Raw genomic sequence first — 26,402 nt, forward strand, 5'->3', positions numbered from 1 at the left:
TCTTCAAAAGTGACATGAGGATTTCAGAATATTGTTTCAAATCTTTGCTTGCTCTATGTTGGGGAAATGTGTTTTCCTACTACAAATCCTTGAGTGAATCAAGAATCAGTCTAAATGCAACTTAGAAAGATTTCTTTAAATACATATACAAAGGCTAAGAATCAGAGTCTGAGCACCTCTAAGAATTGGACCTCTCTTACCTTCTCTTTCCCTGTTCTTTCTTCCAAGGAAAGGCAGCCTACGTGACCCTGTCATGCTGACAAGAATCCTTTGCCCAGCCTACCTCTTTACGGTCCTCCTACCCAGAACTCAGTGTCCTTTCACCTGCCCTTGCTATATCTCCTTCCTGCCCTGGGCAATTAATGAGGCCACTATCTCTTCCTTACCAGTACTAGGCCACTAACCAGCTAATCTGGCACAGGGTTAGCACTTAGAAAGAAGAGTGCTAACCTTTAGAGAAGGGGAACCTCCATGATGTCCCAATCTCTCTTGGGTTAACACCACTGTGACCTAGGATAGACATTCGTGAGCAGATTGACTCGAATATGTCTTCTGAGGTCTTTAAATGGGACGTGGTTAAACAGCTCATGCAGGAAATGAGCTACAAACATGTTTTAACCAGTGTGTCCAGCAGTCACGCGAAAAGTCATCTTGATAATGGATAACCACAGGCAGTGTAGCTGTGACAGCGCAGACAAGCAGAGCAGACCCGCACGAGTTGCAGATCCCATTATGTGCTCATAGTTTCAAGTGCTGATAAAAGGTTACATGATTATTATGAATTCGGCACATCTGAGAAATAGCTTAGAATGATGGCCAGCCCCACACAGTTGTTTTCTCCTATGATTAAGCCCAAACATTATCATTCTTCATTTAACTCCAAAATAAATTCACTGTGAAAATGACTTGCCCTTGTACTTTTAAGCCGTAAGTTAGGTTCTGCTGTTTGGCACCCTGTTTTTCTAAATAGGTGTTACTGTCTTGGCAAAGTACAAGGAGGTCAGGCTTTGAAGCAGGCTCAGCCCTTGGGATTAACCCTTTCCAAGACACAGCTCCCCGGCTGGGAAAGGGAGACTTCCTGCCTTAGATGATCGATGTCAAAACCTGAGCTGATAAACCGAAAATACCATCAAGGGAATTGCCACCTCAGAGACACTCAGAATGGGAGTTTCCTTTACTTCCATTGATCACCACAGATGACAAGACAGCCAGTAGTGCTTCAGAGATAAGACTCAGGTACATCACAGCTGCTCTCAGGAAAATATCCTCACAGCAACTGAGGTCTTCAGTCCAAGAAGGGCTGACTGTTAATCCCAGTGCTGGCTTCCGCTCCCTCCCCACGTAAGGGCCATGTTTGAGTTCCGCTTTCTCTCTCAGCAGTGACATATTCCTTGCATTCACACATGAACAAAAACACTATTCCAAGTACCAGATTTCGTGAGAATAAATATGTCCTCCTCTAACGAGTGGACACATGTAAAATCTCATGATCTACTTTGACATTTACTGAGGGTGAAAAGTAGCAGGGTCTTGGAGGTGACCAGACCACCCTGTACAATGAGATAGTACAGCCAGAGAGAACATGGCGGCCCTAACCCACTCAGTAATGGAAGGAAACAATTCAAATGTTTATCCCTGATCCCTGCATGACAGGCATAAGGCCCTAGGTGGATGCAAGAAAATAAATACCTTTATCACTTAATTTTTAAATATTCCCTGTACAGTTAGGTTTTTCAGCATATCCAGAGTGAATCAATATCCGATTGATAGCCTTCACTAAGTTAACATGTCCACTGAGGCAAATAAATGGACTACATAATTTTTCCCTATTTTCTGCCCGAATTTACTTACTAATTGCTTACTTGTTCGTTGAACAGACAAAACCTTAAAAAGTGATCTACCCAAGAAGACCAGTTTCAAAAAATTAATCTCCCTGTGTCAGGCACAAATCCCTCTAATTCTGCCCTCAGGTTTTATAGATAGAGTTCAAAAGAAGTCAATAAGATTGACTCTAATAAGTCATATCTGCACTCGAGCTGGATGCAGCTGCCTTTAGAAATGCCTTGTGCTACATTTCCATGGGACCATTTGGTAATTCAGGGGTTTTCTGCATTCGCTGTGACATTTTGCAGAGGTTCAAACAGTGGTCAACATTATCTTTTACACAGAGACCAATCCTCTGTAAGTAAAGCAAGACTTCTGACCTTGCCTCTTCCCTCCCACCAGGCCTGCCATAGAATCAAAAGCACAGTGACCTTACAGGAGGAGGCACCAAGGCCAGCACCCTGCCTGTGAACCCTAGTCTTTCCCTCCTTTTGCAGGACCCTTGGTCACCCTCAACACCCACCTTCCCACAGTGCATGAAACATCTTGACTTCATTTAAAATTCCACAAGTGGACACCAAAGCACATGACTTAAGCATTGTTCAGTGCACTCCTCTTAGCCAGGACTGTGTGCTCTCCTTGATCAATAGATTTTCTTCCCTTTGCTTTCTTCCTCAAGCGAAGCTCATTCTGGCTGCCCAAAGAAATGGGAGTTTTGATTAGGGAATGAAAACCAGATTGTTGGGGGAGCGGGTGGTTGGAGCAAAACAAAGGTCCCAAGCATCCATAGTACTGTAGCAGAGGGCAGAGCAAGAATGACCATGGGGAAGCAAAGGCACAGAAAAGGGTAGGGAGGGGACAAGAGGTAAAACAACTGTTTCAAAATGTTACTTGGGATTTATCTTTCTTTCCCAGGGAACAAGAAAGATACTTTCTTCTTCTCATCTTTCCTCAGAACTCAAATTCTTACTCTAACCCTGATTCTTGAGCTTTGCCACAGGTAAAACTGAATAATAGAAAGAATGAAATGCAAGTTTACTAGCAAGCTATACCATTCGCTCTGTAACTTTAGCCACATTACTCCATCTTTCCCAGCACTGATTTTCTCAATTGTTAGAAAATAGTCTGTGATTCTACAAAGGTGAATCGGAGCTTTTCCCTTTACAGGAGGTCCGGGAGAGCCCCAGGGTAGCCTAAGCTGCTGAGACACAGAGACTCCCAACGGGCAGTTGTTCAATCACTAGTCATTCCTTTCTGGCTAGCGTCACAGACCAGGGTTGATATTAACATGGGAGAGGGGACCCCTTCTCCAGGTGATAACTCAGGTAGCACCAGACTTCTTCCAGTTTCTGACTCTGTAACTTCGTAAGACAGGGTTTCTAGACGTGTGATCCCACTGTATCAGCAGCACATGGCAATTCATTAGAAATGCACATCCTCCACCCTATCACCAACCTGCTGGATCAGACACTCTGGAAGCAGAGCCCGGTAATCCTAGGCTGAACCAGTCCTACAGGTGATTCTGATGTAATTAAGCATGAGAACCACTTCCTGATCTCTATCCAGCTGTGGGAGGGGAAAGAATCTTGGCCCAGAAGTGACACGCATCAGTTCTGTTCTCATTTCACTGATAAGAACTAGTCGCATGGAAACATCTCACCACAAGACATGGTGGAAAATACAGTGTGTGCAGTTAGAGCAGCATACCACAGACCATATAAGGGCATGTTTTGGTGGACGGATAGCCATCTTTACCAAAAATAGCCCTCTGTAATAAAAATCTTGCTATCATTTATAATATTGCCCCTGTGGGAAAAAGTAATCCTGGGTGTAAACTACAGTTTCTCAACCCCAGTGATGACTGATTCTTTTTGTGGGGGCAGCATCCCTGGCCTCTACTTACAGTAGCACCCTTACACCTACCCCTTTGTGGGAAACTACGAATGTTTCCAGACTGCGTCAAATAGTCCCAGGGAGGCAAGCTGCTTCCATTGAGAATTACATGTCTAAGAGGGGTACTTTTACGGCAAACTTTCAACACAACCTGGCCATCAGTTGAACACTGCTCACAGAATGTTGGCTTTGCTTAGTTTGATTTCTGTTAGCCTTTCTCTTGGAACTCTCAAAGATTTCAGCTAGTTGTAAAGATTATTCCACAGTTTACTACCACATCTATCTTACCTACATAGAAATAAACTTCCAAAGCCAGAGGCATCTATGCATGTTGACTTCAGAGCTGTGACAAAGCCAGTCCTATTTACAATTACCCTTCCTGGCTGCCCGGGGCCTCCGAAGACAAACTTCATTTTATATAAAAATATACTGAGGTTAGGTTACATTCCTTCTCAGTAGACTTAAGTTTAAATGACTCAAGTTCAGCAAGAGACATGAAGAAAGTTCTGCTTGTCTAACATAGACTTAGTTTCCAGAAAAACTCAATTTATTTTTGAGAGCAGGCTTTTCCACTGAAAACAATCTGTTGGCTTCACTTCCCTGTGATAAAATGATGTTGAACTGAGAATGGAACCATGTAGCAAGGTTACAGTATTCTAGAAAATGTATTTTGAAACCAAACTGACATTTCTGCTGAAAGTAGTTACCCTTTGCAAGGTCATGAGACTTTAGCAAGTGTAAAAGCAATACATAATTCAATTTTAGATCCATACCAGGCTTTGATTTACCAGACTAATAATAAGAATGTGTTAAATCTTTGAAATCAACTCCCTCACAGTAGTTGAAGCAAAAGGAAAAAAGAGGGGATTACAATTGGTTGTAGTCAAAATGGAAAGATAAGCAGCAAAATAATTCATACGGAGACATTTCTTTTAAATGAAAAACCAGTCCCTCAAGGACAGCCCTTCATTCCTGTCCATCTCCTGCTTATTTCCTTTTGGGTGCCAGTTGTACTTTCAAATGCAAAAGTGACCTTTCCTTCATCTATTCTTTTCGCATTTCTCACAGGGCAAGCTTAAGGAATGCACACCCCGTAAGGGGCACCGTTCTAGCACTGGGAATGCCACAGCAAATGTGACAAATGAGGCGGTTGGTGTGGCGGGCATCAAGTTCACTTTCTAGTCAGGGAATAAAGGAAAGTAAGGGAGAGTGTGGGCAGCAGATGGTCAAGCAGGCTTTCTGACCTGAGATAGTGAGTAGCAGTCAAGAGACGCCCTGGGAGGAGCACTGCAGGTGGGGTTGCAGAGGGAACAGTGAGTAGAGAAGTTTTAAGTGACGGACAAAGTGGTTTAAAACAAACTTCCGGTTCCTAACTTTTCAAACTCCAAACTGTCCTCCCATCTTCTCACTTTCTCTAGTAGGAAGATTCTAACTTCTCCTCTGAACTCTGGACTCGTATATTCAGCCACCCGTTCAAGCTCTCTGCTAATGGGCATCTCACATTTAACAGGGCTATAGTGTAAAATAGAATCACCCCTGTACACCCAAAGATATGCTACCTGTACTTACCCTCAGTTCTTCAAGTTGATCAGGGCATTAATTCTTTTTTTTTTTTTTTTTTTTTTTTTTTTTTTTTTTTGAGTTTTGTTTTTTTTTTTTTCAGTACCAGGAATCGAACTCACGACCTTTCACTTGACAGGCAGGCACTGTGCCACTGAGTTAAATCTACAGCCCGAGGCCATAAATTCTTGAAGATTTCTCCTCACACCCCTCGTGTGACCCATCGGCAAATATTATTGTTATTCTACAGGCTCCAAGGAGGTCCCCCTAAGAGGAAATGGGGACCTCAATTTGCCCCATGAAGTACTTTCTTGAGTCTCCTCCCAGAAAAAGAAATTCAGAAAGTGTCAATATGAGGCATAGGCAGATTTATTACAGAGTTAGAAAGAAAGGAAAGATAGGGACAGGACTCCAGCTTGAGCAGCTGGAGGGGCAAACAAAAAGGTTCAGACTTGCCCCTTCACAAGAGAATGAGGTCAGCCTCTATGGATTTGCTGAAGTGGGCATTTGCTTGATAATTATTTCAGTTTTGGCTTTGTAGCCCTGGAGAAATCCTTATGGCTTGAGGGGTAATTTGGTTCCCATAAGATAACTGTTCTCTCTTAGAGAAAGAGCCTCAGTTCCAGTCATGAAATAGCTGCTCATGCTTGGGCTGGAACTGGATGCTGTAAAAGCTGGCAGTCCCTCCCTATCCTGAAAATTACTTTAGTTAGTCTCATCTTGGGGTTCTCAGTCTTGAAGGGGGATGATACAGGCTAAGGAAACTTAGGGCTAATAAACCTTGTAATATAGACACTTTGAAGTGATTAACATGCCTTTCTATGAAGCTGAACAGGACCTGATCCAAAGTTTTAAGGTAATAAAGGAGACTAAAAATTGAAGGCAGAGACGCCGAGCTTCATTGCTTTCAGTTACCCACTGGGCGTCTGCAGACCCAGCCTGTACATCCCTGTTACATCATCAACATCTGACGTACTTCTAGCACCCACCGTGCTGCCACCCTGGTTTGATCCATGTCCCTTTCTCGCCTGAACTGATGTGCCACCCTCCTCGCTGGCAGCCTAGTCCCCAGCCTGAAAATCTGGTTTCCCCCTCAGAGCCGGCGTTACTCTTATAAGCACCGAACAGGTCATATCCCCGTCTGGCGTAAGACCTCCCTAAAGTTTTCCATCTCACATTACAATGCAAACACCTTGCTGTTCAAAAGCCCAGCATCATCTAGCTCTCTGTTTCCTGTCTGGCACTGCCTCCTTCCTCTCTGCCCTGCTCCCACCCCCTTCACTCCCCTTGAGTCCCCTCAGTCCCACCTTGCTGCCGCTTATCCTGTCAGTTGTACTATTTTTCAGTGTTGCTGCTACAGTTCCCAAAGACATTACCCACCTGGCTTCTCCTACCAGGGTATCTAAGGAGAGATACTTTCTTAACCGCCTTAAAATTAATATCGAATCCATCACATACACATTCCCTATCCTCTTACTCTACTTTGGTTTTCTTCATAGAATTCTTGCCTATCGCTCCTGGAAGCACTTTTAAGTTAAGAACTATCTCTTAAATGCTACAGAACTCTGGAGCCTCAATGAAGGAATGAATTAATAATTGAATATTATCAACTGTGTCTATAGGTTTGAAAGCCACTGTAGTTGTTTAATTGAAGAGCATTTACTGAGTGTCACATTCTGGATACTAGGGGAGACTTAAGAATTGGGTAAAGAAGATGTAATTTCAACCTTTTAAAAGATTTAAGAGTTAAGGAACAAAGAACAGGCCACATTAAATACTGCTTTATGTCAAACTATGATTTAAGAGTCCAAGCGCCATGAGCAATATATTGCCCAGGATTTGTAAGAAAGAGAGAATTGTGTGGACTAGAGTATTCTGGAAACCTTCATGGAGTGACATGAGGACACAAAGATAGTTCCGATGGGTGAGGCTCAGAAAAGCCCACAGGAAAAGCAGAATTCCATCAGTGAGGCAAGGGGCTCACAAGTGGGCCCATGGCACAGAGGCAAGGATGCTAGTCGAATATCACCTGGCTTATGGGGCTTCTCAGTGGAGAGGAGAAATAAATGGGAAAATGGGGTAAAGTTCTGATGGAAAGGTTTCTAGGGACGATGCGAAGCGGCTGTGATTGATGGGCTGAATTATAACCTCATAAAGCCAGGTTCTGAGGAAACCTCTCTGAGAGCCAGGTGGCAGAAAGATGAGACAACAGAAGCCATGAGACCATAACCAGAGTGTCAGTCGGGGGCACAGGCAGGGTGAGAGGGAGGGTCTTGGACCACGGTAAAAGGAGCCTGAGCTATCACATAACTCATTGCAGGCTGAAGCAGAATCTCTACAGCCAGGTCACTGGCAAGAATGACTATGTATAGTTTAAAGTTCTACATGATTCTGATAGGTACTTCTAGTTAGAGACCACAAGACCAGCCTTAAAACCTCCATTTAGAGATGAGGCAACTGGTTTATGATCACGCAAACCTCTCAGAGGAGGCCTAAGAACAGATTTTAGAACTCTCTCAATGTAAGGCTCTATGGATCTCAATGAATAATAAAGGCCCAGGCACTAACCTTGCATAAATAACTCAAGCAGTATATTATACTGAGAAGTAGCAATCACTTCTCCATATGCAATCTGAACTTATAAAGAATCAGAAAATTCATCTATTGATTGGTTTGTCCAATTCCTATTTATTGAATACCTATTACATGTGTGATGTATAGATATAACAGGATCTAGGTGATAAATGGAGCTAGCCAATAAGAATGCACCCCATGTAAATGCTCTGAGGGAAAAATATGGCTTGTCCTTGGAATGTAATACTAAGAGCTTAACATAGTCTCATACCTTGGAGGAAAAATCTCAGAGAAAGCAGTGTCTCAGATGTGCTCTGAAGAACAGTCAGAATAAGATAAAGCTTACGTGAGGGTAATAGGAGAAAGAACTGGAGAGATTTGGATGAGAATAAACAATTCAGGTATAGAAAACCAGACATCGGGGCTGGGGATTTAGCTCAGTGGCAAAAGCACCTGCCTGGCAAGCGCAAGGTCGTGAGTTTGGTTCCCAGTACCGGAGAAAAACCAAAAAAAAGAAAACCAGACATCATCTCTTGATTACAGTGCTTTAAATGTACATCTGTTGACAATGGTCATGCTTTAGGCCTTTGTCAAGGCTTGTGTCTAGATGTCCCCCCAAAGTCTGATGCCACCATAGGTAGGTCTTTTCTGTAGTGGCTGCATCTAGAGTGTGAAAGTGGAATGAAGTATGTGATGCTGGGGTCAAAGGTGTGTGATTACTAAATTATCCACTAACTGGTTTGGCACAGTACTGGGTTTGGATAATAGAAGAGCCCACCCTGGGTTTTAGTGCTACCTACCCTAAGGTTGTGTAGCCTGGATAGAATATAAGGGGCAGAAAGAGGGCTACTGTGATCACTTGCTGCTTTGCTTCTTTGCTACTTCTCTGCTTTGCTGCCTGCCATGAGCTGTTTGTCCTCTGCAATGCCCCTCTGCCAGGCCACCCTGCCTTGGAGCCAGCCAGCTATGAACTAAAACCTCTAGAAACTGTGAGCTAAAATAAACCTTTCCTCCCTTTAACTTTCGGTGTCAGGTATTGGCCCACTTCCTACCCATCCCAGCAACAAGAAAAGTAGCTAAGATAGCCTTCATGAGGCAAAATAATTTACCTTCTTCTTCATTAGTCCATATTTCCAAAGCATCCTCCTTTGCACCTCTAATACGCCCAATAGTAGTTTGTCTTTTAAGAGAGTCATTTCTGCAGGGCTATGGGCCCCAGGATAAAGGAGGATAAAAGAGCCCAGCATTCCTCATTGTTGCACTCCCTCTCTGTGTCTTGGACAAAGTTTAGCACTTAGTGAGTGCTCAAGAAATGTTTGTAGGGCTGGGGATATAGCTGAATGGCATAAGAGCCCGCCTGGCAAGTGCAAGGTCCTGAGTTCAATTCCTGGTACATAAAAAAAAATGTTCATAGCATTGCTCTACTATTTTTCACCTTAAATAAGGATGCCCTAACAGGTGAGGTGTTTATATTCATATATATGCTTACCTTCATGCATTCAAAATCCATTTGCAAATTTGCAGTTGATTAAAAGCTTCACTTTTGCTCTTGAAACAGGAAGGTTTGCATTGTTTGCAGCAGAGGTCTTTGCTACAAAGCTTTCCTCCGTTCAACATCTTCTGTCGTTATGAATAGAACATCCACATAATTAACATAAGAAATCCTTAGAGTACAATTTTAAATGAAGCCACATTTAATTGTAGGTATTTCCTTTATTCCCCAAGATGATGCTGACTTTCCAACTGGGAATATAAAATATATCAAAATCTCTACAAAGTAAACCCACTTAAATGGAAATATTATAGCTTACCAACTCTCAGAAATACAGAACGACTTTGATTAGTTGGCCAAAACAAAGAGAAAAAGAAAGGTAAACAAAAGGGTCAAAGTATCTGGAAAACAAAATAAAACACAAGTTTTGATAAATTCTGTCTTCTGAGTTTCTGGGTAAAATGGTTCATGTTCTTTGGAAATGTTCTACTGGAAAGAAAATCATAAATCAGTATCAGTATTGCACTTGTAAATGTTTCACTAGTAGCCCAGTAATTTGTTTCAATTCTAAAATTTTCTATCACCTAAATCCATAGTATTAAGAAAATATGGGCTGGGGATTTAGCTCAGCGGCAAAAGCGCCTGCCTGGCAAGCGCAAGGTCGTGAGTTCGGTTCCCGGTACCGGAGAAAAACCGAAAAAAAACCGGAAAAAAAAACCAAAACACAAAACAAAACAAAAAAAAGAAAATAGGATCAGTATGCACAAAGCTGCCACAGAGCAGGTAATCAGTACATATGTACTGAATGAAGCAGTGAATGGTTATTGATTTGACACCTGCCTAGGCTCCGAGTGTGTGGTGAGCCACTTGTAGAGTCATAAAGGATGGGCAGGAAGTAGGCCATTGTTCTTAACCGGAATTCTAAATTAATTTCCCTTTCTCCACCCAGCAGCTCACTGGGTCTCTTTTCCATGAGCCTAAAACTGTCACACCACCTCACTTGTGGCAGATGCTCTATGTGCCCTGTATGCCCCGGCTATGGGCAGGTGACCTCTTCTCCAAACACCATTTCTGAGTTCTCCCAGTTGGCCATTGTATTCAGAAGTCATGCTCCTGACAACATCTTAGAGTTCGGCTCTAATTATCAATGTCTCATCACTTGCCACAAAACTGTTCCCTGTATTTTTCCATGTATTTCAGAAATCTCTGCGTTGCGCCTCCTAGAAATACAGGTTTTAGTTGGTAGAACGCATGTATTTTTAGAAGTCAGACTAACAGATGTATTTTGAGTATACTTTTAAGCCACGAACTGCTCGTGCATAGATAATTTAGATTTGTGAGCCTAATTATACTAGTTTAGTATAATAACAATACATTATTAAGCATACTTAGGAAGATTAATGATTGCTTAGTACCTTGCCCTTAATATCCAGCATGAGTTTACAGTAAGCATCTAACTTGTTTTAATCCATATTCTATTTTCTAATCTTTTCTTTCTCATAAAAACTCCAAAAAAAAACAAACTATGAGTATCGATAGCAAGAAAAACAAATACTTATCTACTCTTCCTCTGGTGCCTCTAAACTCACCTAACTTGCAGGTGTGCTGCTTTCTGGACATTTCTAGCAATCTGAGCTTCAGGAAGAGAGAAAATGAAAAGATTATCTCCTATCTCCAGGTTTGCACTGTGATTAAACACTGCCGGGGGCTTTACCTTCACCTATTAATCCTCTCCTGAGATGCAGGAGTCTGTTGCAAGACTGTTTCCTTGAGTTCTCATTCCCTAATGACACCGTTTGTATTTCCTGAAAAGAACATTATAAAAATAGTCCCCAGTGTTCCGGGTTATTAATATCCCCACCCTCTCACCCTCTGCAGGGTCTGAATGCATGAATACCTGTGGAGGGGGCACTGCTCTTGAGTACAGCCACCTTAAGCGTTCAGAATTTCTGTTGTATAAGAACTTTTTCTTATTAATATCTACTTCAAATGTTATCTCCCTTACCTTCAGGCCATTTCCTTGTCTACATGGAGATTTAGAATAATTTCCTTCTTCCATTACACTTTTTTCCTTGAAGGTATTTTATAATCAGAATGCATGTTCCTCTCTCTTTCTGAAGCTCCCTTGTTTCAGGCAAAATGTATTAAATCTCTCTAGTCTAATCCTCTGGATCTTGTGTTATGCCACTGTCTCTTGTACATTCTCAGCACGGAGATAAGAAAAAAGCGTTATATCCTAAGTGGGGAGCATAGACACAAAAAACAGGATGATTATAATCTTCTTCATCCTGCTATGTATCTAACTTTTACGACTGTTTTTAAAGTATGAATAGACTTAGAAATTTGGAAACCTAGGGCGACAGTAAACATAAAAAGCGGTTTGCTGAAATTTTTTGTATCTGCTCTAAACCTTCCTATAAAAGCAAGTAATTACCTCTTTGATTTATACTTGCTGTCATTATAAACATTTCTTTGTCCTGTTACACAATATGATAAGGGCTATAAATGTCATGCAAAGTTTGGGTTACCCAGGAGAAACCTTCCACTTTACCTCCTTTCCTTTCTTACCTGTGCTTCTATTTATTCTTCTTCAAAGTATACGTTTCTATTTTTATTAATGTCATCACACTTTAAAGTCCTCGCATTTAATCTGTACTACCACTTACAAATGTATTTAATATGGAGTCATAAAAATTCAATTAGCATATGGTTATTAGGAAGAAAAAGGCAAAACAAGGAAAAACCAGGTTTTAATAGGTGAGTTTATAATCACAGAGATTATAAAGGTATGTCTGCCATCTGGAATAGCTTTTAAATGTTATGTAATTAACATTCTTGCTTGACATGTCTGGTTGTTCCCAGGAAGATTTTTTTATAGGTATATATAACATTATTCTAAAGTTTTATGTAAAGGCACAAAAACTAGAATAGCTACAGTTTCAAAAGCAAAAAAGCAAGGTAGAAGCATCACACTACCCAACACTGAAGCTTACTATGTAGCTATAAAAATTGAGCAAATGTGCTTATTGGGGAAAGAGTAGACACATAGATCAATGAAACTAAATGAAGCATTCAGAAATTTACCCACACAAACATATTTACCTCATTTTTGACAAGGTCCAGAAACAACTTAAGGAAACTAGTAGATATCCATAGGCAATAACATAAAACACAATAAAATAAAGACCTACCTAAACCTCTCAGTTCATACAAAAGTTAACTCAAAATGAATGTGGATTTAAATGTAAAATTATAAAACTCTTAGAAGACATAGTGGAAAATCTTTGAATCTTAAGACAGTAAAAAGAAAAGCTAGGGTGGAAGAAAATATTTGCAAGCCATGTATCCAACAAAAGGCTAATTAATCTCTGTAATAAAGAACTTTCAAAACAGCAATGGAAAAATCCAACAATCCAATTTTTTACATGGGATAAAGATGTGCAGACCCATTTCAACAGAGAGAGTATACAGATAATGAGTTAATATTAAAAATTTTCAACACCTCCAGCCATTGGAAAATGGAAATTAAAGCCACAGCGAACTATCACCACCTCTCTATTAGATGATAAAACTAAAACATAGTAACAACACCAAATATAACAAGAAGCCAAAGAAACTGGATGATTTTTATGTTGCTCTGGGTGTGTAAGATGGTACAGCCACTCTGGAAAGAAGTTTGATAATTTTTTTAACTAAACATGCAAATGCTATATTACTCAGTAATTGTACTTCTGGGCATTTCTCTAAGAGAAATATAAACTTACATTTGTACAAAAACCTGCATGCAAGTTTTAGCAGTCTCATTTAAAGTAGCCAGAAGCTGGAAATGGTCCAGATGTCCTTCAACAGATAGGTGGTGAACCCAGCTACAGAACATCCATACCATGGAAGAACACACTATTGATAAATTCAGGGACCTGAATACCTGGAGAATTATGCTGAGTGGGGGGAAAAAAGGCAATTCCAAAAGGTTCCATACAGTAGAATTTGATTCATATAGCAACCCTGAAATGAAAAACTCATAGACATGGATAGCACATTACTGGTGCAAGAGTTAAGGATGGTGTGTGCGTGGGAGAAGAGTGGGTATGATAATAACAAGATAATTTTTGGAGGAGTCCTTGAGGTGATGGAATTGCTCTGCATTTTCATGTCAATATTCTGGTTGAGATATTATGTTACTGCTTTACAAGACAGTATCACTGGGAGAAGCAGAGGAAAAGGTATTTCATATCTCTATTATTTCTTACAACTCCATGTGAATCTATAATTATCTTCAAACAGAAAGTTTAATTAAAAAGTAATTGTGTTAGTAAATTGTAAGGTTAAATACATTGAAAAGAAGGAAGTATGTAAAACATTCATTTTCTCTTTTTGGTGTCCTTGCAAGGTCTGAGGGGAGCAATCGCATTTGCCTTAGCTATTCGGAACACAGAATCTCAGCCCAAACAGATGATGTTTACAACCACGCTGCTCCTGGTATTCTTTACTGTCTGGGTGTTCGGAGGAGGGACGACCCCTATGCTTGCTTGGCTTCAGATCAGGTGAGTGGCACTGTTTAGCAGTGGAAATCAATATGAGCTATGGCTGCATGGTTCAACTGCTAGTACTGCTGACTTGATCAAGAGTAAAATGGGGGGCCGGGGTATAGCTCAGTGGCACACCACCTGGCTAGCAAATGCGAGGTCAAGAGTTTGATTCCCGGTACCAAAAAGAGTAAAATGGGAACTCTCTACCCTAACTCTCCTTGCAACTAAGTTGACCTGCACTCATAAAGTGAAATGATATGAAAGCACTGACTATATTGACTTTTCCAAGAGTCTTAGAAATCCTAGAAGGTTGTCTACTTACAGCCGATCCCTAGGAACAGATTTATTCATCTATTAATTTTTCCATTCAATAGTATTGGAGTACAGTGTGAAGTGCTGTAGAGTTTATAAAAATAAGACATGTCTTGTTCTCAAAATACCTACAGTCCAGTAGGACTGTTAAAGGAAAAATAGTAATGCCAAGGAGAAAATGGATTTGCTTTGTTTTTAATTCTTTATAGTAGCTAAGATAGAAATACAGACGTGGGGCTGGGGATACAGCTCAGTGGCACAGAGCCTGCCTGGCAAGTGCAAGCTGCTGAGTTGAATTCCTAGTACCAAAAAAAAAAAAAAAATCCAAAGGAATAGGGGCATGGGAAAAGTCTAAACTTACTTAGCAATGAAATTATATGTTTAGTCAAGGGGGTGCTATGGATGCAAGCTAGAGATTTTCTCACAGGAAAAGGAGGCCAAGGCTTCAGTCAGGGATCCTCTAATAAGCAATGCCTGAAAACTGATTGCTATAAACCTGAGGTATAGAGGTAGCAGATGATGAGAAAAAATGGATAGCTGGTGCCAATTGGGAAAATCTATTACAGAGTGTTTTTATCTTTATTTAAATGTTTCTGTGATATGAGTTCTCATTTTCACTTCCCAGAAGTGAAAATGATTTAGAAAAACAATGATTTAGAAAAATCACATTTCTTTCCCAAACCCATACATCTTGATGATCAGGGAGCCCCTCTGAAGTTCCTGCCCAGTCTCTAAGACAAATCCATAGCTACCTCATTGGCCAGGAAAATATTAACCTAACTGCAAAAAGACTTCCAAGAAGATTCTTGCAAAGATTGTTGTTCCAGCATCTACTATAGGGCCTGGCATATAATAGGGTTGAATAAGTTATTCGTGAAAAATTAAATGCAGAGAGCCACAACCCTAAATGTTTTTGTTAAGAAGTTACAAATAATTTTCTGTCCATTTGATAAAGAGAAAGAATAAGCAGGCCTCACACATTAAATATAAGAAAGCTTACACTTAAAGTAGGCCAAGTGGCTACGCATTAAATCAAATTCAAGGAAAAAGGACTTCTCAAAGTACGATGAATATTGCTAAACACACAAAAGGGCTTTGACTAAAGGTGAATAGAGAGTGTTTACAAATGCTTGTTGAATTATTTTCTACCCATATAAAAGGTGGCCTGCAATTTCTTTCACAGTGGGTTACCCGTAGGCTCCTATGGATGAGCACACATACTGCATTAAACTGTACAGCAACAGATCTCCTGTAAATGGTAGTAAGATCATGCTGTACTCAAGTTTCTGGAAAATAAAATTCAGTAAGTTGGGTCCCTGTGTGGGAAAATGAGGGCTTGGAAAGCCAAGGTTAGAGGATGCCACCACCCACAAAAGAATCGAATACCTTCTCATATAAATTAGTGTTAGTTTTTTTGTTTGTTTGTTTGTTTGTTTGTACTGGAAATTGAACTCAGGACCTTGCACTTGCCAGGCAGGCGCTTATGCCGCTGAGCTATATCCCCAGCCTCTCATATAAATTAGAATATTTAGAACACAAGTGACAGAAGTCAAGATTTTCTTAAAGTAATCAAATATAACTTGTTCTTTACTCTCTTCACGTGAAGTTGTCCCCACATCAGCAACATGTTTCATCCTGCATCTTCTATAGCTCTTCCCAAAGGCAGCAGTTGGCTTCCAACAGGTGTCATAATTTATGTAGCTTCTTGCTAGCTGGTTCCCAATGATAGGAAAGTATAATAATGGTACTTTACACAGTTTAGACATTTAGATCCATGTTTTAAGGCAGAGTCTAATTATACAGAATAATAATGTGACACAGCGTCCAAGGAGAGGTGTATGGAGGTCAACCTCAGCCAGTGTTATCCTTGCCTGCCTTGGGCACAGCGTGGAGTTACTAGATGATGGAGATGCTTCGTTGGAATTGCCTCCAAATGGTTCATTTGATTCAAACTTGGCCACCACCCATGAAGGAGAGGAGTATTGGCAAGGCTGGGATGTAGTATTTGAAGAAAAGAACTGACCGGGCTTCAGTCCATGGGCAAAATGGTAATCTCAGCTGGCAACTAGAATGTAAATCTGAAATCAGCAAAAACATAGTTAGAGAGACCAGACACCCATCAAGGAGGAAATCAAAGTGAGAAAACTAAAGTTCATAGATATGGAGAGACTAGAAAGTCAAGGCAGGCAGACAGAAGAGAGGGCAGTGAGAACAAAACTCCTGGCTCTCAAACCTGAGTAAGCATCAGAAACACCTGGAAGGGTGCTTAAAACTCTGATTGCTGGGTAGCTGCCCAAGGATCTGATGCTGTAAACTGAAAGTGGAAGCCTGAGAATTTGCATTTCTACCACATCCCAGGAAATGCTGATGCTCCTGGTGTCAAGACCGTGTTTTAGAACTGCTGGTTTACCCTTCTGATCCCCTGGAGACAGAGCTGGTATTAAGTACTGCCAGATTTGGCCAGGATTGCCCACAGCTAGGTGCATCTGCTCCTTAGCACCTAAACTCAGGGGAGGTAGAACTACTGAAGGAGGAAGAGTCACTGTGCATGCAGCAGTAGAGGCAAACAGAAGATAATAGGATAAACATTAAAGACAGAGCCATAAATTAGCATATATGCAAACACACAAACACACACACACCACCACCACCACCACCACAACGACTTGAATTTAGCTCAGCTGTTATAATGATACCACCATATGCTCCATTTCTCTGTCCTGGTTTGTAATATTATCAGAGAAATTTTCAAGTGCATTATAGCTGTCAAACTCATGGCTGTTCATCATTTAGACTATGTTTAGCAAGACTTTGCTTGTTTACAGGGCAAGGTCTCATTAACCATCTTTTATGTCTGACTCTTTCCTTAAATTATCAGAATGTATGTAAATTGAAATTTTAATAAAATGACACAAATAGGGAAGCCCAAGGGGAAGGAAAACAAATGTGATGTTGAATAAACCTAAATATTTCCTCTTGGGATGTGATATTTTTATACACTTTACATGGCTATCTCTTCTTGATTCTACATTTATTCTCATAATTTATTAGGCATGCACTTCAGCTGTTTCTTATCTCTATAAAATTTTCCACTCAGCTGCAAGCTACCACAGTATGATGCAAATACAACCTTTTCTACAAAGCAAAAATTGGTGGAATTAATATGAACTGTACTTTAGTAGAAATGACTTTAAAACAGCAATGATTCTACACTTAGAGAAATTCATAACGATCTCAATATATGAAACAAATTCTCCACTGATTAAATCTAGTCCTAAGCATTCAAATTTCTTGTCTTGAAGCAGCTTAATTTTCTTTATAAAGTAATAAAATACATTTAATGTAGCATTCAAAAATAAATTAGATGTTTCTTAAAATTCTAAAGAAAAATAAAAGACTTCCCCAGCATTTTTTCAGAAATTTTCATGTAAAATAAAGCAAAGTGGTTTCTTAATTAGAGTCCACACCTCTTCCTTTCTGTAGAATACATTAGTATTTGCAGCAAGAGAACCCAACCCCAGAGTCTCAAAGGACCTGCTCTTGTGGTAGGCAGGAAACTGAAGAGATCAAAGATGTCACACTTTGCCCTACAGAGGCCAGTAAACAGGATTATCTACCAAGTGATCACAAATGCTTACAAATAAACATCAAAGACCAGGAAGGCCAAGCTCTCCGGAAATGGCACCAAATAATTAACTTTGGTAAGGTAACTCCATTCTTGGTTTAAGGTAGGACACCAAGTAGAGCTAACAAATTTTCAGCAAACAGTCCCTAAGAACAGAGTCATACCACACAGCAAACATTTCCTGGGCTGCCCTACATAATTACACCCTAGATGTCAGACCAGCAGTATATTCTCACCGACCCACACGTGGAAAGCCTTGCACACAAACGGAATGCAGGACTTGCCTCCCAGAGAGCATTAGGAAGTGACCTCTACATCCACCAGATTGCGGCCTCCACACACTCTAACGAAAACAGCCAGTTTCTACTGAGTGACTACTCTGTGCTAGATACCAAGTAAAACGCGAGGCATAGAACCCACCAGTGTCTAAGCCTCTGATCTATGAAGTGGGGTTGGTAATACTACTGCCTCCTGTGGTGACTGGCAATGTGGTGTCATTATGGGGCTGGAGAACCAAGCTTCAGCCCAGGGAGCCTATGTCCAGGGCTCCTACACCTAACTGGTGCATTTTCTGCCAGCTGAATAAATGCTTTATTCTGGACACCTTCAATCTACCTTGATTAACTAGTCCTCTGGGGAAACAGAGATGTACTTTTATAACGAAGACGACTTTGTTAAAAACAAACACAGGAAATTTCATCCATCATGAGTGATTGGACAGACTGGTTCACGCAGCACAGAAATTCTTTGGTGCAGTCTCTCTCTTTGATCTGGAATAGTAAACAAAGCCAGCCCTGGTCCAAAGAATCCAAGTGGGGAAATTTGTCTTCCTTAATTGTAGGAATTCAGAATTATAGGAATTTGTCACCCTCACTTCCATCTCTACCTCATTCAGGATTCCAAACCACTGTGCTGTTGGCTTTTTGCCCAAAACAACCCAAGAAAAGAAATGTTTACAGTAGCCTGTGTCCATTGCAGGGTAAATAACTTCTGTATACTGCAATGCCTATGGTATCAGTATTTTAGGTAAATATTTAAATCCTATTTTTGGCTTATGACCAAAACCTATTTTAGAATGCTTTCTTTATCAGTTATGCCTCCTGGCTATAAAGTTTTAAAGTAACAGGCATGGCTGGCATGTACACAAAGATAAAGAGAGAACTGCCCTTAATAATATTTTTAAACCTTGATAGCAGATATGATAGCAGAGCTAAATACACATGCCTAGATACAGACTTGCTTTATTGCTGACATGAGGAAATATCAATTTATTGTACTATAATGGAGGAATACATACAGTATAATTAAGTTCCTCTAATATCTGTCTTCTGCTTGGTTTCCTTTCTACCTAGTACCCTAAGTACCACGCATATTTAATAATTTTCACTGTTGGTATGTGAAGGTGGTAAATAAGCACACACACTGTGGAGTTAGAATGTGTGAATCCCAATACTGCCTCCGTCTCTTACTAGCTGTGGAACCATGAAAAAAACATTCAACCTTCTTGTGTTTCAATTTCCTTATCTGTAAAATTGGAAGAATGATAGTAATGATACCTACATCTTCAAAATGTTAGAAGGATTAAATACTGTATGCATAAAAGAATTTAAAACATATACTGAATGCTCAACAAACATTGCTGTAATACAAAGTATGTTCATGTGTCTTTTTACAATCCATTCTTTGATTACTCATAGTATACAGACCCATATATAAAGTGTTACTAATTAATTGCACTTGTGACAGAGTGGCTTACATGGAAAATAGAAAAAAGTACTCTCCGGGGAGTTTAGTTCACTGTGTAGAGTAACTAGATTCATCAATTTTTTCAACAGCTCTTTCTCTGCATTCAAAATGATAACCTTAAAGAAAAATTCTCACAAATAGACATTCCATTTATTCAACAGCTTAAAAAGTTGCTTTCCAAAGCATGCTTCTATTTCCTTCTTTGCATCATTATCTTTGCATAGGGGCTTTTCAGATATTTATTTTGTACCATTTCATCCATTTGCATGGATTTTCTCATTTCATACCAATTTAGATTTGTATCAATCAACAGACCTGAGAAATATGCTTCCTCATGAAACATGGAAAACTAATTTACTCATCTGAAATAGATTTTAAATTCCCTACTCACTACTCCCTTTTGACATTATGCTCTATTTTCTTTAAGTTATTCTCTAATATTTCATAAATCCAAATATTTATTGCTCAAATCAATTTAGTTTGACATATTACATTAAAGATACTAGATAACTGTAGTAACCTGTTGTTGACCTAAAAAATCACTGTAAATGCATTTCCAGTGCTGTCTGGATCTTTTAATATGCATTCATTCTATGTACAGAATTATTCCAGTTCCAGAGATAATAGTCTTTATCTCCACAACTGCCAGCTTCCCTCTCCTTACCATGTTCTTTATCTTCTCTGCACATGCTCTTGAGAACATCAGTAACACTTAATTTTACTCATTTATTAAGGTCACCAAACTATTACCATTTTGCTCTATTGAAGAGAATTTACTAGCATGTTACTATAAGGCCTGATCCAATATAGTTGCCTTACTTTCAGTAATAGACATATCTTTATATAACGTATGAAATCTGAAACAAATATTTTAAGGAGATGGAACTTGTTATTCAGTAGTGTTATGGCTGATACATTGTGTCAATTTAGGGAGTCTAGAAGTTTGGCTAAAGGACTCAGCAGGAAGCCAGGGTGCTTACTTCGTATACATCCTGAGCCTGTGGAAGAGGAGGGTATGGAGATTATGTGAGAGCTACACGCCCCGTAGATGAGGGTCGCCTGTTTACAATGTAAGGGAGGGAAAAGAGGCTGTTTGCCGCCATTCTGCCCTTTTGCTCTGGCTGCATTGCTGTTCGGCTGCCATTCCCCCCTTTGCTCTTGTTGCTTTACTATATTCTGCCTCCGAGCCAGCCAAGTATGGACTGAAACCTCCACAAACTGTGAGCTAAATAAACCTTTCCTTCCTTCATTTTGGGCGTTGGGTATTTTGTCTCAGCAAGGAGAGAAAAGTAACCAAGACAAATGGGTAGTGAAGGGGGTTCCAGTTCTGGTCAAGAGGAGACTTATCCCTCTCCCCAGTCTCCTCCAGGGATGCAGCTAAATGTCCCAGACCAAATGCATGTGGCAATATTATGATGACTGTGCAAAGCAAAATGGTAGCAGACAGACTGGAGAAGAGAAGTAAAATTCACAACATTGTCAGACCAGCAGTGAATTTCTCACTTACTTTCCTCTCTGGAATCTCTTGGGCTGGACTCAAAGCCAATTAAAAGAACAGAATTACACAAGGGAGAGACAGAGACAGAGACAAAGACAGAGAACAAGAGCAAGCTACAGGACAAATTCTGTTTCTGATATAATGAAGGACAGGGAGAAGGGCTCTTGGAAACTATAAAATGTGAATTTGACTGTGGACAGAAGGGAGCTCAAGAAAGTGAGCCTACAAAATTGTTATTAACTTTAGTGCTCACTGCCAAGCTAAGTATACATGTATCTGATCCTAAACAACATGCCAAAGACTTTGAGAAATCAACTACAAGGTAAAACATTAATGAGGTCCAGACTGAGTGAATGGAACATACATAGGATATAGCTGATTATCACTGCAAAAGCTTTAAATCCGGACTGACATCAGAACCACAAGCAATAGAAGCCAGGTGAGAACTTGTATCCTGTACATAATCTTATTGAATTCTTGCCACAATTTACATAGGATAATTCTATGACACTTAACATGTCTAGATCAAGTCACTTAACATAATATTCAAAATTTCCCAGATAAATGTAAAATTACACAGCATATGAAGAAAGATATCCATAAGGGGAAAAAAGCCAATAAATACCAACTTTAAAATGACATAGATATTGGAATTAACAAGCCAAGATTTTAAAGTAGCTAATATAACCATGCCTCAAGAAATAAAGTCAAACACAATGGAAACAAATGGAAAAATCAACAAAGAAATAGAAGACACCAAAATAAATAAATGGAAATTTTAGAACGGAAAATGCAGTAACCTAAATAAACCATTCACTGGATTGGATTAACATCAAAATAAAAGGTGTGGCAGATGAAAATTCCAGTGAATAATGTATCTTGATCATTAAAAACTATCCAATATATACAAAGTGAGAATCCATTTTATACCAGCAGACTTACTCTTAAAACAATATATTAAAGGAATTTCTTCAGATGGTAGGGAAATGATATTAAGAAGGATATTGGAAAAATAAAAAAGAAGAAAGGAGCAGACATGGTAGGTATGTTTCCTATAATATACTGTTTTTTCTTCTTTTATGATCCTTACACTACATGATTGCTGAAAGAAAAATTTTAACACTGTATTATAGGTTTTCAAAAAAGAAGATGAGTAGAGGAGATTGTAAGTGGAGGTAAATTTTCTACATTCCACCTGAAGTAGCAAAAAATAAATTCAAGCTAAATTGTGAAAAGTTACATTTTTATAATTTCTAGGTCAAAATGTACAATGATATATACACAAAACCCAGTAGATACATAAAAATGTAATACCAAACAAATTTAAATAACTCCTAAAGAGCAATAAAGCAGAGGGGGAAAAAAGTACAGAGGAAATAAATAAAAAATAAAATGGTAGATCAAAATCCATATATATAGATAATTACATTAAATTTAAATGATGCAAAGATTTCAATTCAATGAAATTATTTTCAGACTGGTTAAAATACAAGACTCAACTACATTCTGTCTATGAAAAACACACTTTTTATAACAATGCCATAGGTTAAATATAAAACAATGATAAACATTTGCTATGCTTACTCTAATCCAGTGAGATTGCAGACATCATACTAATCTCAGACAAAATAGGTTTCAGACCAAGAAAATTTCTCAAGGATAGAGAAGATATTTCACACTTATGGGTCAATTTATGGAGACAACATGACTGTATAAAATGAGAATGTTTCATGAACATAGCCTTAAAATTCAAGCAAAAACTTATCAATTCAAAAAGAGATAGATAAAATATACATTTATTGTTGGAACATCAATACTTCTCTGTAAATAATTAATATAACTGGATGACAGAAAATCAATAAGATACAGAAGAACTGAGCAACACCAATAACTAACTGGATATAACTGACATGTACAGAACACTCTGCCCGAGAGCAGTATAAGGCACACCCTTTTCAGACATACACAGATACAGCAAAATAGACAATACCCTATGCGATAAAATAAACCTTGTCAAAATAATGAGGATTTAAATCATGTAGTGCGTGTTCTCTGACCATAATGAAATTCAATCAGAAATAGGTATCATAAAAAGTAACTGGAAGATCTCCTATTACTTGAAAATTGCTCTAAACAATCTGCACAATTCTACATAATCCACCTGTCAAAGATGAAGTCTCATGGGAAATTAGGAAATATTTTGAAATAAAGAAAGACTAAAACATCAAAATTGTGGAATACAAGTAAAGTGGTGCTCAGAAATTCATAGGGCTTAATGCTTTTTTTAAAAAAAAAAAAAAGGAAACAGCAATTACTAACCAACTCAGTGTTCTCGTTTCTGGGCATTTCCTCATGACAAGGGGATAATAACAGCTTATATCTCTGCAGACTAAGAATGTGAAGATTAAGTGAGAAAATACATATTAAAGTCCTTTGAGTGGTGCCCAGCACTCCTTATATACTTCTGTTTTACTTAAGGCATTTATGTAAAATTTCAGGTGAATTGTATTAATAGTGTCTTCAACATATTGAGATAATTTTTTTTTTTTTTTTTTTTTTTTTTTTTTTTGTTTTTCTCCGGTACCGGGAACCGAACTCACGACCTTGCGCTTGCCAGGCAGGCGCTTTGCCGCTGAGCTAAATCCCCAGCCCCCATATTGAGATAATTTCACAGTTGTTTCCTCTCTAATTTATTGATGTGATAAAATATCTTGATAGATGTCTTAATATTAAATTAGGCATACATTCTCAGAATAGCTATTTTCCTTAAAATTTTATGCTATAATAATATCTGAGATTATAGCTTCTTTTTTCTTTTTGAAGAAAGGGAGTTGTCTTTATTGGGCTTATCGTCATGAAGGCTGTGCCATGTCCATAAAATGAACTAAAGACTTTTCCATTTTTCCTGGTCTGAAATAGCATAGCAGAGAATTAATCTCATCTTTAAAGGCGAATAGAAGCCTTAAAAAAAAATAGGACAAACTGATTAAAGAGACCAAAAGAAAAATAAAGGACCAAACGTAATACATAATCTTGATTGAATCCTGAATTTAAAAATGTTTTCTGCAATAACTAGGGAAATTTGAATATACATTGATAAACCCTCTGTTTCCTTGAATAATTTTTAATGTAGATGTTTCATCACTTTTCCAATGCTTTCTATGGTAAATCATGTACTAGGTGTAAAACTGTCATTCTGGAACTAAAAAAATGACCACATACTGGCCATGTCATACAGTTCAACCTAATAGTAAAATAAATAGCCACATACCCTTCACCTAGCCTGATGCATTGTGAATAATTTTCCCATCTAGCTTTCTCACCTTTCTGTCTATATATACATATATGCATCTATAGTACATGTATTTCTCTGTAAATTTTTAAAATCTATTCCTTTATTTTTCATGAAATCTTTTGACAATGAGAACACATATCATATACTTCTTGTCCAAATAGTGAAGCATGACTCTTTTAGAGATAAGTACAATTTCTTAATTACCCCAAATACCACTATCATATCTTCAATATTTTTAAACAACATTACTAATCAGCATGTACCCAAATTTCCCTGGTACTGAAGAAAACATGTTTTTAAACTCAGGACTCCATTAAGGTTATGCACTGCACTTGATTTGGGGGGAGTGCTTTTTAATAATTTTTTTCTTTTTTAGAACATCTAAGACACTGATTTTTTTTATTATTATTATTATTTAGAAGAAACCAGGTCAGGTGTTTCATATACTGTTCCACATTCTGAACCTGTCTGCTTCCTCATAGCATCAATTAATATATGCTTCGCTCTGTTACATTTCCTGTGAATTAGAAATTAGGTCAACGCTTGAAATTCAGGTTGCACATCTTTAGGCAAGAATATTCTCGGTGATGTTCTGTGCTTAATAATGTGTACTTCAAATCAACAGGCGTAAAATGTTAGATTGTCCCACCATTGGTTAGGCCAAGTCTTTCAAAGTTATAATGGTAACCACCATTATAAAGAGGTTTTTTTTGCCTTTATGATTTGTTTTTAATCTGCAGGACAATACTTGATGCTGTGTAAATATATCGTTTCCAACAGTCTTTTATGCAGTGTTTCTAACATCCATTGATGCCCCTGCCTGATTCAACTATTACATTTGGGACGACTCCATTTTGATTTCTCTTTGATATATAAGTTTATAAGAAAGAGTTTCTTAGTAACCAAACAAATACTATTTTTTTATTTTTAAAGAGCATAAAAAAATAACAAAATAACGACATAGACAGAAACAATAAAAATGATACAGAGTTTTAAAGAAAATGATAGGAAGTTACAGTTGTTGTTACATTACATATTGTTGTCTTCAACCAAGTTGCTCAGATTACCAGATGTAAATGTAAGATTGATACTATTTTTAATCACCTTTTTATTAATTATTTCTCATCTATTGAATTATTAAGAAATTAAATTAAATTAATAAAAATATAAACTGTAGTCATTCTACCTTTCAAAATTTAAGCTTTCCCTTGTGACTTGATTTGGATTTTTATACAGGTATTTGATATTTTTTAAGAAGAAATTTCTATACATGTGTATTAAACTGGGTTTTTTGATTATGTTCTCAGATTTTTTTATATCTTTATGTATATTTTTGCTACAGATCCTGAAACAAGTATGCTAAATTTTGCATTCTGATATTTTATAATCAATATCTTGAGATATATATGTGTGTGTGTGTGTGTATATACACACACACACACATATTGAGGGGGCAGTGCATTTATGTGGTATATCATTTTATGATAATTAGAGGACCTTCACATTTGCTTTTGCATCTGTCTGGCATGTCTTACTTATTCCCAAAATAAAACACAAAATGGTCCCACCCTCCTTACATATTCAGACTCTTATCTGCAGGTCCCTGCAGTGAGGAGTCCTAAAATACAGGGTGAAAGCAATACAAGAAGTCATTTAGATAAGCACGGGGCAGTGGAGACTTCACCTCCTCGCCCTCCTTGGATACCCAGAAGGATGAGTTAGTGCTGCTGGAAGCAGACGTCTGTGTTTTAATCAACATCATTTAGTTCCCTAAAATTCTTAACTTTTCCTCAGAAAGTAGTCTTATTTTTTGATCTGTTATAATTTTTGCTTACTAGTATGTATTTTAAATCTTAATGAAAACTGTTTTAAAAAAAAAACTATACCAGATCCAAGAAATTACAGCTAAACTTCTGTTATGCTTCTAGCCTACAGACTAATTGCATTGCCAAAATATGGCATTTTAACTGGAGTTTTTAAAAATGAGTGCTGGCTTTTACCATACAGAGTCACTTTGGAAAAATTACTTAAAACAGGGAACTGCCTTTTAGAGA

The 26,402-nt window shown here is 38.4% G+C and overlaps 1 protein-coding gene across 3 annotated transcripts in view; it reads left to right on the top strand.

Annotated features, from left to right (window-relative positions):
• Slc9a9 (solute carrier family 9, subfamily A (NHE9, cation proton antiporter 9), member 9) overlaps nucleotides 1-26,402 on the top strand; it is a 611,715-nt gene that overhangs the window by 384,399 nt on the left and 200,914 nt on the right. For all 3 annotated transcript variants that reach the window (XM_005407730.2, XM_005407728.2, XM_005407729.2), the window contains one exon: nucleotides 13,734-13,887. In XM_005407730.2, coding sequence (XP_005407787.1) covers nucleotides 13,734-13,887 — 154 coding nt within the window. The remainder of the gene's footprint in view (nucleotides 1-13,733; nucleotides 13,888-26,402) is intronic.

This window comes from Chinchilla lanigera, unplaced genomic scaffold, assembly GCF_000276665.1.
Source record: "Chinchilla lanigera isolate Chin_1 unplaced genomic scaffold, ChiLan1.0 scaffold00107, whole genome shotgun sequence".
Taxonomy (NCBI): Eukaryota; Metazoa; Chordata; class Mammalia; order Rodentia; family Chinchillidae; genus Chinchilla; species Chinchilla lanigera.